Raw genomic sequence first — 13,541 nt, 5'->3', positions numbered from 1 at the left:
ACAACCAATAGTCAAGTCCTTTATTCGACGGAAACAAAACTGTACACGCAAACACATATATATATATATGGTGTTAAGACTTTGGCTTTAAAAGACAACTCATCAAAAATCTGACATTAGAGTCTGACTGAAAAGTTGGAGTGTAAACGCTAGCTGATGAACTGGAACGTTATTGCACTGATCCTGTTTAGAGTTATCTTCAGTGTGAGCGACGGTGTGTGTCCCCAGTCACCCTGCGAAGGAAACAAAATATTTAATCACAAGCACAAGATCATTACGTATAATAATTAACAACCAAATGTATGTAAATGATGACCACTAGACTGGTAAAAAGCCAAGATAATATGAATATGAAATGCACTTATATTAGACATAGTACTACCATTTACTTCTCTAAGGACCGCAGAGCCATTTAAGATGTTTTCTATAATGTTTGCTATAATGAAAGCTCTAATTTCCACACAAATGTGGTTGGATTAAAACAATAAAACCATAGAAAAGCTGATATCCCTGAAGGCAACATTTCACAACCTTAAGACGGTCAGAGATGGTCTGAGAGATTCTTCTATCTGAGACTCGACTTACCAGCTGCATTGTATGGCCTGCTGTTACTCAGTCATCGTCATCATCAGGAACGAAGATATCGTGCTCTTCCAGAAGAGCTGCAAACTGCTTGCTGATGAGCGTGCCTACATACAGGAACGGGAGCACCACCACCGTCATGCGCACCACACCAAACCGGGTCTGCAAAAGGCAACAAGTCCAAATGAGCTTGAGATAAAGTAGAATATTCAATGTGAAGATGATCTGCTTTGTTTATCTTCCAGCACAGAGGTTCTCAGTCCAGTCCAGGCCCAGTCTTTGACACGCCCAAGCCAGGTAATATCATCAAGCTGCATTTTTTCCAGCCTTGATCACCTGGTGTGGGTGTGTGTGACACTTAAAAACAAATAAAAACAAAATAGAGTGAGACAGAGAGAGAGAGAGAGAGAGACAGACAGACAGACAGACAGACAGACAGAGCCAGACAGACGGAGAGAGAGAGAGACAGACAGAGAGAGAGAGAGACCGAGAGAAAGAGACAGACAGACAGAGCCAGACAGACAGAGGGGGGGGGGCTCTGCCAATTGTTAAAGACTGGAGTGAAAACCTACGCTGGAAACTGTACTTTATCTTTATAACACTTCAATTTATAACCTCTACAAACCTACATATTTATTTACTGTGTGTCTGTGAGATACTTTAGAGCTTATTGTTTATACTTTATGCCTCAGATTTATTACTTTAGGCGAAAAAAAGTCCGGAAAAACAAAATGGTCAAGAAGCCATTGTACAGTATTCACTTCTTCATTCAACGACAGCGAGTCAAGAAAAATAACACGCACTGATTGGTCCGAAGAAACGTCACTCAAACAATTCTTCTATTTTCATTGGCTTGTATGCTACCGTGGTTACGACAAAATAGTCCCCACCCATTAAAACAAATAAACTTTAAAACTACTCACAGAGCGGAAAATAACAATATGCTGTAACTTTTAATAAAATAAAACTTTAATCAATCAACACATTCCATACGTCCAAATAGTTTAGATTTAATTTGGATATTAATATTTTACATATATTTATATTAATATTTGAACCCGTTGCTACCGCACGCGACATAGTTTTCGCAAAGCATTGATTGGTCAAATGACACGTCCGTCAAACTAATCCTCCATTTTCATTGGCTCGCATGTATTTACATGCTAATCCAGCGACGTCCCCCATAGCTACGCCTAGTTATAGTGTACAGTTTTAATGTCCATTAGAAAGAAAAACACACGTACTATATCTGGTTTTGGAAGTATGGCTCCCGAGGTTGAGGTCACCGCGTTTCGGCTCAGTGTGACTCCTTTCATATTTCTTGAGTTTAACCCGGCATTCCTAGCGAGGAAACTCCGAAAAAGGGCGCGCGCTGCCAACGCCATTTTTTCCTGCTTTATATGTTCTGTATTTGGAGAGAGAGAGCGCTTATATTAAGGCTACTTCCTGTTATTTTTTCTTTTCTACCACGAGAGGGCGCCAAAGACACCATCATTAAACTTGAACTATGAACCAGGGAAAATATAAATCATCTACTCAAAGATCTCTGTAGACAGGTTCTGTGCATGGGTGAAGATACATAGTATGGCCAAAAGTACACTATATTGCCAGAAAAGTAAGGGACACCCCTCCAAAATCATTGAACTCAGGTGTTGTTTTTCAAGGGTTGGACTCGGCCCCTTAGTTCCAGTGAAAGTAACTCGTAATGCTTCAGCTTTATACCAAGACATTTTGGACAATTTTATAATGACCCCATCCTGTTCCAACATGACTGCACACTAGTGCACAAAGCAAACTCCATAAATACATGGATGAGTGAGTTTGGTGTGGAGGAACTTGACTGGCCTGCACAGAGTCCTGACCTCAACCCCATAGAACACCTTTGGGATGAATTAGAGTGAAGACTGTGAGACAGACCTTCTCGTCCAACATCAGTGCCTGACCTCACAAATGTGCTTCTAGAGGAATGGTCAAAAATTCCCATAAACACTGGGCCAGACTCTGTGCAGGCCAGTCAAGTTCCTCCACACCAAACTCACTCATCCATGTCTTTATGGACCTTGCTTTGGTCACTGGTGTGCAGTCATGTTGGAACAGGAAGGGGTCATCCCCAAACTGTTCCCACAAAGAGCATGAAATTGTCCAAAATGTCTTGGTATGAAGCTGAAGCATTAAGAGTTCCTTTCACTGGAACTATGGGGCGGAGCCCAACCCCTGAAAAACCACACCTGAACTCAATTTGGAAGGGTGTCCCAATACTTTTGAAATATAGTGTATGTGGACTTCTGACCATCACACTTTTATGTCCTTGTTAAATATGTTATTGCAGATGTAGTAAGTATTAGTAAGTAAGTAGTATTCTATAATCAAATTATTTCTATTTCTTTTTCTATTTAATGAAGTCATGTACTGGATTTGGGTGAAAAGGTCCAGGGTGCAGTCTGGGATCCAGTTTATCCCAAAGGTGTTCAATAGGGTTGAGTCAGATTCAGGGCTCTGTGCAGGACACTCGAGTTGTTCCACTTCAACCTTAACACACACCATGGTGCTCGCTTTGTGCACAGGGGCATTGTCATGCTGGAAGTGTTTGGGAAGTGTTTGGGAATCTTAGTTCCCGTGAATGGAAAGACAATCTATACAATTGTGTGCTTTAGGCTTTGTAGGTACAGTTTGAGAAAGAACCACATGTGGGTGTGATGGTCAGGTGTCCACATCTTTTTTGGCTGTTTAATGTGTATTACCTTGTTACCTTCAGAAGATTTTTTGCTTTCTATTTAGCTATTTTTAAAATGTTTCAATCATTCAAAACAAGTAAACAAAAAAAAGAAACTGTCCACATTGGTTCAAACCTAGACTTTTATTCCCATTCCGATTCCACACCACGTTTTAGAAATACCGATAAACCCATTTTATATGGAGCGCTGTAACACTCAATAAGAAAAGCGCGACTCTTTGATTGACGTTCATCCTGACCAATCAATAAGCAGAAGACCTGAGCCTATAACCAATCGTTGCTTGAGGTGGGCTGGACTGTGGGCACGTCTGAGGATTTTTTTTCGCAAAGGGAAAAAATGGCGCCCAGCTCGAAATCGGAAAAAGAAGACAACGGCAACAAACAAAAACAGCAGCGAAAACACAAAGACCACATTGTCAAACTCCTCACTCGCGGAAAGGTGTTAAAGTCACCCTTTGTTTCTGAGCGTGCGAACTGTTGTTGTTGGACAACGGTGGAATTAAATGCTATCGATGGGTACACACTTGCAGTTAAGGACATTAGGGAAGCTAAACCCTTTAGCGAGCGGTCCGGTTCCAAATGGTGTACAGACCGGGCGCGAAGTGCACTACGTAGGCTGCGACAGTCGAGGAATAGTTCCTTGACGTAGTGCACTAATGTAGGGAGCATGTAGCGATTTGGGACACAATCCTATTGTAGCCTATAGTGCTCGATGAAACAATTATATATCGTTACTGAGCACTGTAGTGTAAAAATACATTTATAAATCTATAACAAAATTACATTAGTTTATCCAGGGCGGCGCTTTTTATTTAAAAAATCGCGTAAACTACGATTTTAAGTTAGCCTTAGCTAAGCTAGCAACAACAACAATCATTACCATGCTAGCTTCCTGTCTATGGGCTTTCAAAACAAGAGAGAGATTTCCTGAGAAGTAGATGAGCTACAAACCTTATAAAATAAACTTTAATACTTTACAGTCGCTGACATGTCGTTTCCATCACTGATATAGCTTATGATAATGATATTAGCATAAATAAAGTTAGCAGCTAGGAATTTGCTATGATTTGTTTGGACATCGAGTATAGTGAGCACGAGCCGGTTCATAGAGTAGTGTATTTCTTATATTTTAACTAAATAATGAGACATGTCATGTATTGTGGTGCATCAGGTCTATGTGAAGTACTGGATATTGATTAATGGCTTTAAGTGCAATCAATATTGATGAATTGAATTATCCTGCCTTAAAGGTTTACTGTCAGAAGGATCCTTTTGGACATTGTCAGTCTATTGGACATGTCTTTAATACTGTCTGTGTCTCTGTAGCTTTCAGGCCAGGTGTCTCAGAGGCTGTTTCGCAAGCTGCCCCCCCGAGTGTGTGTCCCCTTGAAGACTATAGTGAGCGAGGAGTTTCTCCGGGCAGGGTGAGTGTCGAAGTGTGTTGTATTAACACTTTACCTCTGAGTATGCAGTGATGAATGAGTCAGTAGTATCCAGTGTCCATGACGAGTGTATTTATTGATTGGGCGGTGAAGATCTGGGTTCAAACCCCAGCACTGCCATCATTGGGCCCTCGAGCAAAGTCCCCTAATCCGCCCTGCTCCTAAGGCGCTGCATAATGGCTGACCCTGTGCTCTGACCTCAACTCTCCAAGAATGGGATATGTGATGAAAGACTTTTACCATGTAGTACTGAACTGAGGGTAACAACCAGAGCCTTAATCACATGAGCCACCACTGCCTCTAATAATGTATAGTTGACAAATAAAGGCTACTTAACTTATGTTTATGACATGCCTCAATGCTGTAATGAGAATGCATAAAGTTCCAAATCTCACCTCCTGCTTACAGCTCAACAGTTTTAACCAGTCGGTGTAATTAGTGTGAACGATTATTAACCCTGACAAGCAAGCAACATAAATTCCACCTCAGGGCTGTAATATAACTCTCTTGCTTAATCTCTGTTCTGTTAAATATAGAATGAGACAATTGATCTTAACCTGACTCGAATAATATGTATTTACATACAGCCCAAGGAAAGAACACCATCTCATAGCTGAAATATCAGCCGGTGATTTCTGCTGGAGGGTACACACACACACACACACACACACAGTGTGCTACGGTATCAGGGGCTAACTATATCACCATGATTAGTATATTAGGTTATCGAACACTTTTCAGGTTTTCCAGGTGCTGCAGTACCTTAGCTAGAAGTTGAGTTAGTATTTTGTCTGACTTACCTGTGTGATATTTGATCCATAGCTTTCAGTAACGTGGGTGCTATTTTGTGTGTGTGTGTGTGTGTGTTACCTTAAAAAAGGAAGGTTTTTAGAAGCTTATGAAGACTGGTGATAATATTCACAATCCACAAAGAGGCATTTCTCGTCATTGAAAGATCTTATTTAATGTCAGATTATGAAACACAGTCATTTTACCTGAACGGCAACCTTAAACCATCTAAAGGGTGCCAATACTTCTGAAATAGACAGACCATTAAGTGCGGTCATTTGAAAAATAATAAAAAATCTGATGAACGCACAGTATCACTTGAAAGTCTTAGCTGATGTATTACAGAGGAAGAGCAGAGTCTCTCTGTGTATCATAAGTATTGGCACCCTTGGTTGTGAGAACATCAGACACTGATATGTTCCTCAATCTGCTTTCTTTCAGTCACATCTTCTTGGGCTTTACAAAGTGCGGGCGTTACGTGTTGTCCTACACGAGCGACTGTGGCGAGGACGATGATTTCTCCTTCTACACCTACCATCTGTACTGGTGGGAGTTCAACCTGCACAGTCGCCTCAAACAGGTATCTTACGACAGAGTGCCATCGCTTTGTGTCTCATGGACAGGAAGTTACATGTGCTGTGTGTGTGTATGTATGTGTATATATATATACATACATACATATATGGTCAAGTTACATATACTGTTGTCTGTTATTTCCGATGGAACCCTTTCCCAGACCAGATTCCTGTCTTTGTATGTAATTAAGCTGTTTCTGCCTCTCTCTTTCTCATTCCCAGGTGCACCATGTGCGCTTGTTTGCGGGTGAAGACATCTACAGTGAGCTGTACCTCACCGTCTGCGAGTGGCACAACGATCACTCAAAGATCGTCATCTTCGGCTTCAAGTGAGAAGCTCGCATTTCCCCTCCTTCACTAGGGCTGACACATACAGAGGCCATGCCTCCGTCACTAAAACTGACACGCACAGAGGCCACGCCTCCTTCACTGAGACTGACACATACAGAGGCCACGCCTCTTTCACTAAGACTGACACGCACAGAAGCTACACCTCTTTCACGGAGACTGACAGGCACAGAGGCCACATCTCCTTCACTGAGACTGACACACAGAGGCCACACCTCCTTCACTGAAACTGACACACAGAGGCCACACCTCCTTTACTGGCCTGCTGAGCTCACAGAATTTACAGATCTGTTGTGAAAACACAGCTTTTGTGTGGTTTTTCTAATATCTGTGTTTGTTTGCCCTTCTCTGAACATTCTGTAAACTGTGTGTGTGTGTGTGTGTCAGTACTCGCAGCAGCACGGCTCTGATGAACATGATGATGAGTGACGAGAATAACAGAGACATATACATCACTATCGCCTCCATGCCTCCTGCACAACGGTGCCTACAGTGCTGCCCTGTACCCACTACATCCACAATACGCACAGGTACACACACACACACACACACACACACACACACACGAGTATACACACTCAACTCTACCACTTTTTTTATTCTAATTCATGCCTAATCTACATATTTTTTTACTATGACCCTGGCCGTGTGTGTAGGAGGGGAGTGTTTGGAGCATGGATATGTCCTGAACGCTCGTTATCAGGTGGTTTATCCGTTCCCTACCTTCCAACCAGCTCTGCAGCTGAAGAAGGATCAGGTCATCCTCCTCAACACCAGCTACTCACTGGTGGCCTGCGCCATCTCACTCTGCTCCGGTCAGCATCCTCTGTGTGTCTGTGTGTGTGTGTGTGATAGACATTAATGTTAATACGTGATTAATATTGAATATTTGTTATATTTTGTCTCTCACTCTTTCAGGTGGAGAGCAGCAGCAGCAGGGGGATGGACAGAATAATCAAATCCTGTACCGAAAACGAGAGACTTCTGCTTCTTCCTCTCATCATCCTCCCAGCCCCTCCACTTCCACCTCCTCCTCCTCTTCTTCCTCCTCTCATGGGTCACCTGACCGCAGGCCGACCAATCTCCACGCGACGCCGCTCTCTCCCAGCCGATCTCAGGCTGCCGTGCGAGCGCGTGAGTTCGCCGCTGATATCTTCCGGCGTGCTCAGGCGGGGGTGGACGGAAGGAAGGACAGCGAGACCCGAGAGGCGAAAACATCACGCTCATCCACCACAGACTCCGAACGAAAAAGGGCAGAAGAAAGAAGGGAGGATGCAGAGGGGCCGTCCACTTCACACGGGAAAGGAAGTACCCCGTCGTCCAGTGAGGCGGAGGAGGGCGTCTCATCTAACACGGTCATGTCCCCGGCATCCACGTCCTCTTCGTGCTCGCTTTCACCGCACGCCGCGGCGCCATCATCCACGTCGGAGCCGGGATACGTGAACTACACGCGGCTCAGGTACAGGCTGCAGCAGCCCGGGAGGACAGAGCAGGACAATGGTAAGACACACACACACAAGTAAAATACAGTTTTGCTAATTGAATGTCTGTAGTTTTAAGCAAACAATACAGACAGAACAAACAGAGAAATTGTCTCTGCGTCTCAGCAGAAGAAGAAGATAAAGTTCAGCTGCCGTTCACCGTCTCGGACCTGAGAGGACGGAACCTGCAGCTGGTTACCGGACAGTACACGGGACCGGTGTGTATGTGTGTGTGGCATGAAAAAAAAGCATGTGTGATTGATTTTGATGTTTACTCCGTGTTTAAACAGGTTAAAGGTTCAGGGTGATCGTGTCATTAAAGTCATTGAAATTGTTCTGCCGTTTCTATTTAACGACAGTGTCTGTACAATAATCTGTGTTTGTCCCTTTCCCTCTCAGTGTGTTTGTGTGGAGCAGCTGACCCTGGATTTTGAGTATCTGATTAATGAAGTGATCAGAAACGATGCAGAGTGGGCCTCCCAGTTCTGCTCCTTCAGTGACTATGACGTTGTGATCCTTGAGGTGTGTGTGTGTGTGAGTGAGAGTGGGTGGTTGCATGCTAACGTTTTTGCCTGCACTGCCCAACCGTAATCAGGCCCCACATTAATTTCGGTATTTTCATTTTCGTTCATGTTATTACCATGACAACAGTTGGCACCATGTGTTGTTGAGGTCTGTTTCCATGACGACAGGTTTGCCCGGAGACAAATATAGTAGTGATAAACATTGGACTTCTGCTACTGGCCTTCTCCAACTGTGAGGAGGAGCACAGCAGGTACACACACACACACACACACATCAACATGTTTAAAGCTTGGATGTGGACTGATAGTGTGTGTGTGTGTGTGTGTGTGTCGGCAGGCCTAAGTCGTATCACTCCAGCCTGCAGGTCAGCTGGGATCTGAACACGGGCGCCTGCTGCACCGTAGGTGTTGGTGACCTCACGGAGGTCAAAGGTCAAACCAGGTATGATGAAACTTTGTGTTAAACATCTGTATTTAAATCTTCATGGGCGGGGCTTAATATTCAAACGAGCATTCCCTCTATCTCAGACACACATACGTGGAAACCCATCATTTCGAATAAACCGTGGGATTGATTATTCAGATATATTAATCAATTATTTTAGTGTAGATTAGCCCCGCCCACAAGTCTGTGATAACTGCAATTACACAGAGTAAGTACTGTATAGGTAGTGTTTCCTTACATTCTCTCTCGCTCTCTCTCTCTCTCTCTCTCCCTTGCTCTCTCTCTCCCTCTTTCTCCCTCCTCTTCTGTTTGTTTTTCTTTTTTCTGAATGTCTTAGTGGGAGTGTATGGAGCTCTTACAGGAAGTCGTGTGTAAACACAGTCATGAGGTGGCTCGTCCCTGAGAGCAGCTCACGCTACATCAACCGCATGACCAATGAAGCCCTGCACAAAGGTGTGTCTGTCTCTCTCTCTCTCTCTCACACACACACACACACACACACACACACAGATCATGTGATACTGCTTCTGTGGGTGTGTCACATTTCACTCTGTAATTGATAATTCAGTTACTCTCAGTGTTCATTCCTCGGTACTTTAGTTACCAGTTTAGCATCGAGCTAACTCGATACACATTTTGTCAAACTACAAAAACTTTGGATCCTGTTTGTCTCTTCAGTGCTCAGGATTAACACGTGTCCTGTTTACTGGTTGCTTTATAGGTACCTCTCTTCAAGTACTTGCTGACAGCGACAGAGCCACCTGGATCGTCCTGTAATGAAGACACCATAACGTGTACACATACATACACACACACACACAGGCGGAGTGTATTTCTTTCCTGTTGTATTCAGAAGTTTAGATGTGGAGCGAAAGCCTCGATTGTGAGTCCAGTGTTAATACATACATGCTGCTGCACTAAAACCTTTCCGCTGGAACGAACAAAGCGTCTTTTATACGTGTCTCTTATTTTTGTCGTCGTCGTCGTGGTGTACGTGATCGATCCGTCTGTGTGCATGGTTCAACTAATAGAACTTCTTACCTAGCATCAGTATCGATCAGGGACGAGTTTATCTCACGGACTGTCTGCCTTGAGGTGTGTCTTTTCTCTCCAGATGGTGCTTTAATCCGGTGTCTTTGGGTTTACATCATTCAGTCTTTTGTTTTCACACACACACACTAATAATCATCTCGGCATCGATTATTTATCTATTAACAAAATGTCATCTAATGTAGACCAGTAGTTTGTTGTGAAATGAATTCCAGGCCTGAAAGATGTTAAATCACTCACTCAGCCTCGTGTCCAGCTGTCTTGAGGTCCATCTGTTCCTGATCTGCACGTTTTGTTTTGTTTTTCTTCATTATTCCTCTGCCGGAGTAATCATCAGTCCATTACCAGACGAGTTCCTTCATTTTATCGGAGCAGATAAAACACTAAAATATCCTTAAAATTAAGGACCACGGTTCTGAATCTCTTCGCAGGTATGTTTGGGGTGCAGAAGGTCAGGGCATTGCAGGGTCCCTTCATTGTAGATGCTACCGTGGGTGTGTGTGTGTGTGTGTGTGTGTCAAACTGCATTTTCTCAACCAACTATTGCAACTTTGTTCATTTAAAACATGCAGAAACTCCACAGCGAGCATTACATCCAGCTATGTTGTTTTGTTTGTTTTTATTTTTGTTTGTTTTTTCCTGATGTAGTGGTCATGATGCGCCTCTACAGAATACGAACAATACTTGATATTGTCTTTACTTGATTATTTTTTAATAAAAACTAATAATTCTAAAACGTCCTCTGTGATCAGTTGGAGTTGAAAAAACTGCAGAGGCTGCGTCGGACTAGAAGACGGAACTCGTAATTCCCGAACCCGTGGGCGGGAAAAACAAAAAGCAGACGTCGTCTTCGACTCTACTCAGGACCTTGAAAGGGTCTCCTCACCTCTGAGTTCAGCAAGTGACCTCACATCCACATGGGCTGCTTGCATCATCAGCACTTCTTCACATTTAAATATATAAGCTAGGATACAGTATACTGAGAATTAGCTTTAAATCATCCAACGCTATCTGTTCTGAGGATGTAAATATAAATCACTGGACAGTTAGCTGGCTAGTAACACAGAAATATGGGAGTATCCATGTGTTTTTTTCTTCTTTATAAAATTAGCATGTGATCTTCAAAGCTACAACAAATGCTTGTTTTATGATTGGCTGATTTAACCCAGGCTTGGGACCGGCACTGAGAGTTAACTCTTCAGTGGCTGGGTTAGGGAATCGAACCCAGTCCACTGCAACGACAGCTCTGGATCCTGCCACTGGACCACCAGGAGGCACACTCTTACATATGCATGATAGCAGAAAATCCATGACGTTTCAATTCCTTAACCTTGGCACTTTTAGTAGATTAAATTACAAGCTTTAGAGGCAAACAAAAAGGCACAAAGCTTTTCACTTCAGCTTTTTGTGTTTAATTTTCTCTCTGTTGTACACTGATGGCTACATAGCTAATCTCCCACGATAAAAACTACAGGCCACTTCAAATAAAGCTCTAATAGTAGAAACAGTCTGATAAAATAATTATACATTTTTAAACAAGATCACCGAGGTGAGACAATAAAATTTGTATAGAACATAAATTTCACAATGTAGAAATACAGCTTCTATAAACACGTGAAAATCTCTTTCCGTACATTTTAAACGTCTAGCAGGAGTATCGAGCGCTCTGATTGGCCACGTCACTTTAAAACCAGCGACCAATCCCACGCCACGATGAAGCCACAAGAGATTAGCTGCTGACTGACTAATACAGCTGCCGTTAGGAACAGGGTTTGCACCGTAAGACAGTGTGTACAGACTGTGTGTGTGAGAGAGAGACCGTTAATGACGGTGTGTTTGGTGTCCAGCACTTCATATGACTGAAATGACCTGTGTCTCCTTCATGATATCTGCCGGCTAACTTGTGCTGATGATCAGTTATAAGATATGACGCTGAATCGCGCATGTTCAGCTTCTCAGAACATTAGAAGCTCGCTGTTTCATCCAGGATGAAGCTGCCCTGCTGAGGAGTTTTCACAAATAACAGTCTGAAGGCAAAATAAGGAAGGGATTTTTTTTTTCTCTGCTAAAAGTAATCATACAAACGTAAATCAAATGTTGATGTTCTATCATTTCTAATTTGTAACTTTATTATAGACATTCCACATTCCATTTCTGGAGTTCCAGCTCCAGTGCTGTCCACCTCAGTCTTACCCACTCAACTTATTGGAGCCATCCATTTGACCCCGCCCCCTCAACTTTCTGACCACCTCTACCTTGTTTTTTTTGTTTTGTTTTTACCTTAAGTTATCCAACTGACTTCAATGCACTGTTTCCCCCACAGTTCTCCATCCCCCTGACCCATTCCCCAAGGTTCTCCAGAGCCATCATTAGGACCCCAAATAAAACAGTTCTCCTAAACCATCCACCTGACCCTGTCCCCACAACTCTCCTGAGCCATCCACCTGACCCTGTCCCCACAACTCTCCTGAGCCATCCACCTGACCCTGTCCCTACAACTCTCCTGAACCATCCACCTGACCCTGTCCCCATGGTTCTCCTAAACCATCCACCTGACCCTGTCCCTACAACTCTCCTGAGCCATCTGAACCTGTCCCCACAACTCTCCTGAGCCATCCACCTGACCCTGTCCCTACGACTCTCCTGAACCATCCACCTGACCCTGTCCCCATGGTTCTCCTAAACCATCCACCTGACCCTGTCCCTACAACTCTCCTGAGCCATCCACCTGACCCTGTCCCCACAACTCTCCTGAGCCATCCACCTGACCCTGTCCCTACGACTCTCCTGAACCATCCACCTGACCCTGTCCCCATGGTTCTCCTAAACCATCCACCTGACCCTGTCCCTACAACTCTCCTGAGCCATCTGACCCTGTCCCCACAACTCTCCTGAGCCATCCACCTGACCCTGTCCCCACAACTCTCCTGAGCCATCTGACGCTGTCCCCACAACTCTCCTGAGCCATCCACCTGACCCTGTCCCCATTGTTCTCCTGAGCCATCCACCTGACCCTGTCCCCATTGTTCTCCTGAGCCATCCACCTGACCCTGTCCCCATTGTTCTCCTGAGCCATCCACCTGACCCTGTCCCCATTGTTCTCCTGAGCCATCCACCTGACCCTGTCCTCATGGTTCTCCTAAACCATCCACCTGACCCTGTCCTCATGGTTCTCCTTAACCATCCACCTGACCCTGTCCTCATGGTTCTCCTTAACCATCCACCTGACCCTGTCCTCACGGTTCTCCTGAACCATCCACCTGACCCTGACCCTGTCTTAAATCCTATCGACCTTTCCCTGGCCCCTCTGGTCTCTAGAACCATCCAGATGACCCCTAGGCTCTAGCAATAAACAACAGTGACACCTTTCAGTCAAGGGCCTGGACTGGCAGCTTAACAAGTTATACATAAATTTCAGCATAGTGTAAAAATTGTCGTAAGAACATAAACATGATCTTGATCTGTAACTGTAATATGAAGGTTATGCTTGTAATTTCATTTACAGAGTTTTAAATCTGTGGATCTTCTGATGAACGAAGAATAACATGACTTATTTAGGTATAATTACTTT

The 13,541-nt window shown here is 43.9% G+C and overlaps 2 protein-coding genes across 3 annotated transcripts; one reads left to right on the top strand and one right to left on the bottom strand.

Moving 5' to 3' along the window:
- Position 1: 1 nt before the first annotated feature.
- smdt1b (single-pass membrane protein with aspartate-rich tail 1b) lies at positions 2 to 2,005 on the bottom strand. Its single transcript, XM_058381226.1, has 3 exons — positions 1,827 to 2,005; positions 586 to 744; positions 2 to 233 (listed from the first exon to the last, which is right to left on the bottom strand). The coding sequence occupies exons 1-2, from the start codon at positions 1,965 to 1,967 to the stop codon at positions 613 to 615; spliced, it is 273 nt and encodes a 90-aa protein (XP_058237209.1). The 5' UTR covers positions 1,968 to 2,005; the 3' UTR covers positions 2 to 233; positions 586 to 612.
- Positions 2,006 to 3,602: 1,597 nt separating this feature from the next.
- Positions 3,603 to 10,691, top strand: dcaf15 (DDB1 and CUL4 associated factor 15). Of its 2 annotated transcripts, none has more exons than XM_058380311.1 (13): positions 3,603 to 3,755; positions 4,643 to 4,740; positions 5,989 to 6,127; positions 6,345 to 6,451; positions 6,858 to 7,000; positions 7,127 to 7,285; positions 7,389 to 7,970; positions 8,081 to 8,169; positions 8,351 to 8,473; positions 8,644 to 8,726; positions 8,813 to 8,917; positions 9,258 to 9,373; positions 9,642 to 10,691. In XM_058380311.1, the coding sequence occupies exons 1-13, from the start codon at positions 3,654 to 3,656 to the stop codon at positions 9,695 to 9,697; spliced, it is 1,902 nt and encodes a 633-aa protein (XP_058236294.1). In that variant the 5' UTR covers positions 3,603 to 3,653; the 3' UTR covers positions 9,698 to 10,691. The 2 variants fall into 2 exon arrangements, with proteins under 2 accessions (XP_058236294.1, XP_058236293.1); XM_058380310.1 differs by having other exon boundaries at positions 8,078 to 8,169.
- The last annotated feature ends 2,850 nt before the right edge of the window (positions 10,692 to 13,541 follow it).

This window comes from Hemibagrus wyckioides, linkage group LG26, assembly GCF_019097595.1.
Source record: "Hemibagrus wyckioides isolate EC202008001 linkage group LG26, SWU_Hwy_1.0, whole genome shotgun sequence".
In the NCBI taxonomy this organism is placed as follows: domain Eukaryota; kingdom Metazoa; phylum Chordata; class Actinopteri; order Siluriformes; family Bagridae; genus Hemibagrus; species Hemibagrus wyckioides.
This window is presented reverse-complemented; position numbering and strand designations above follow the sequence as displayed.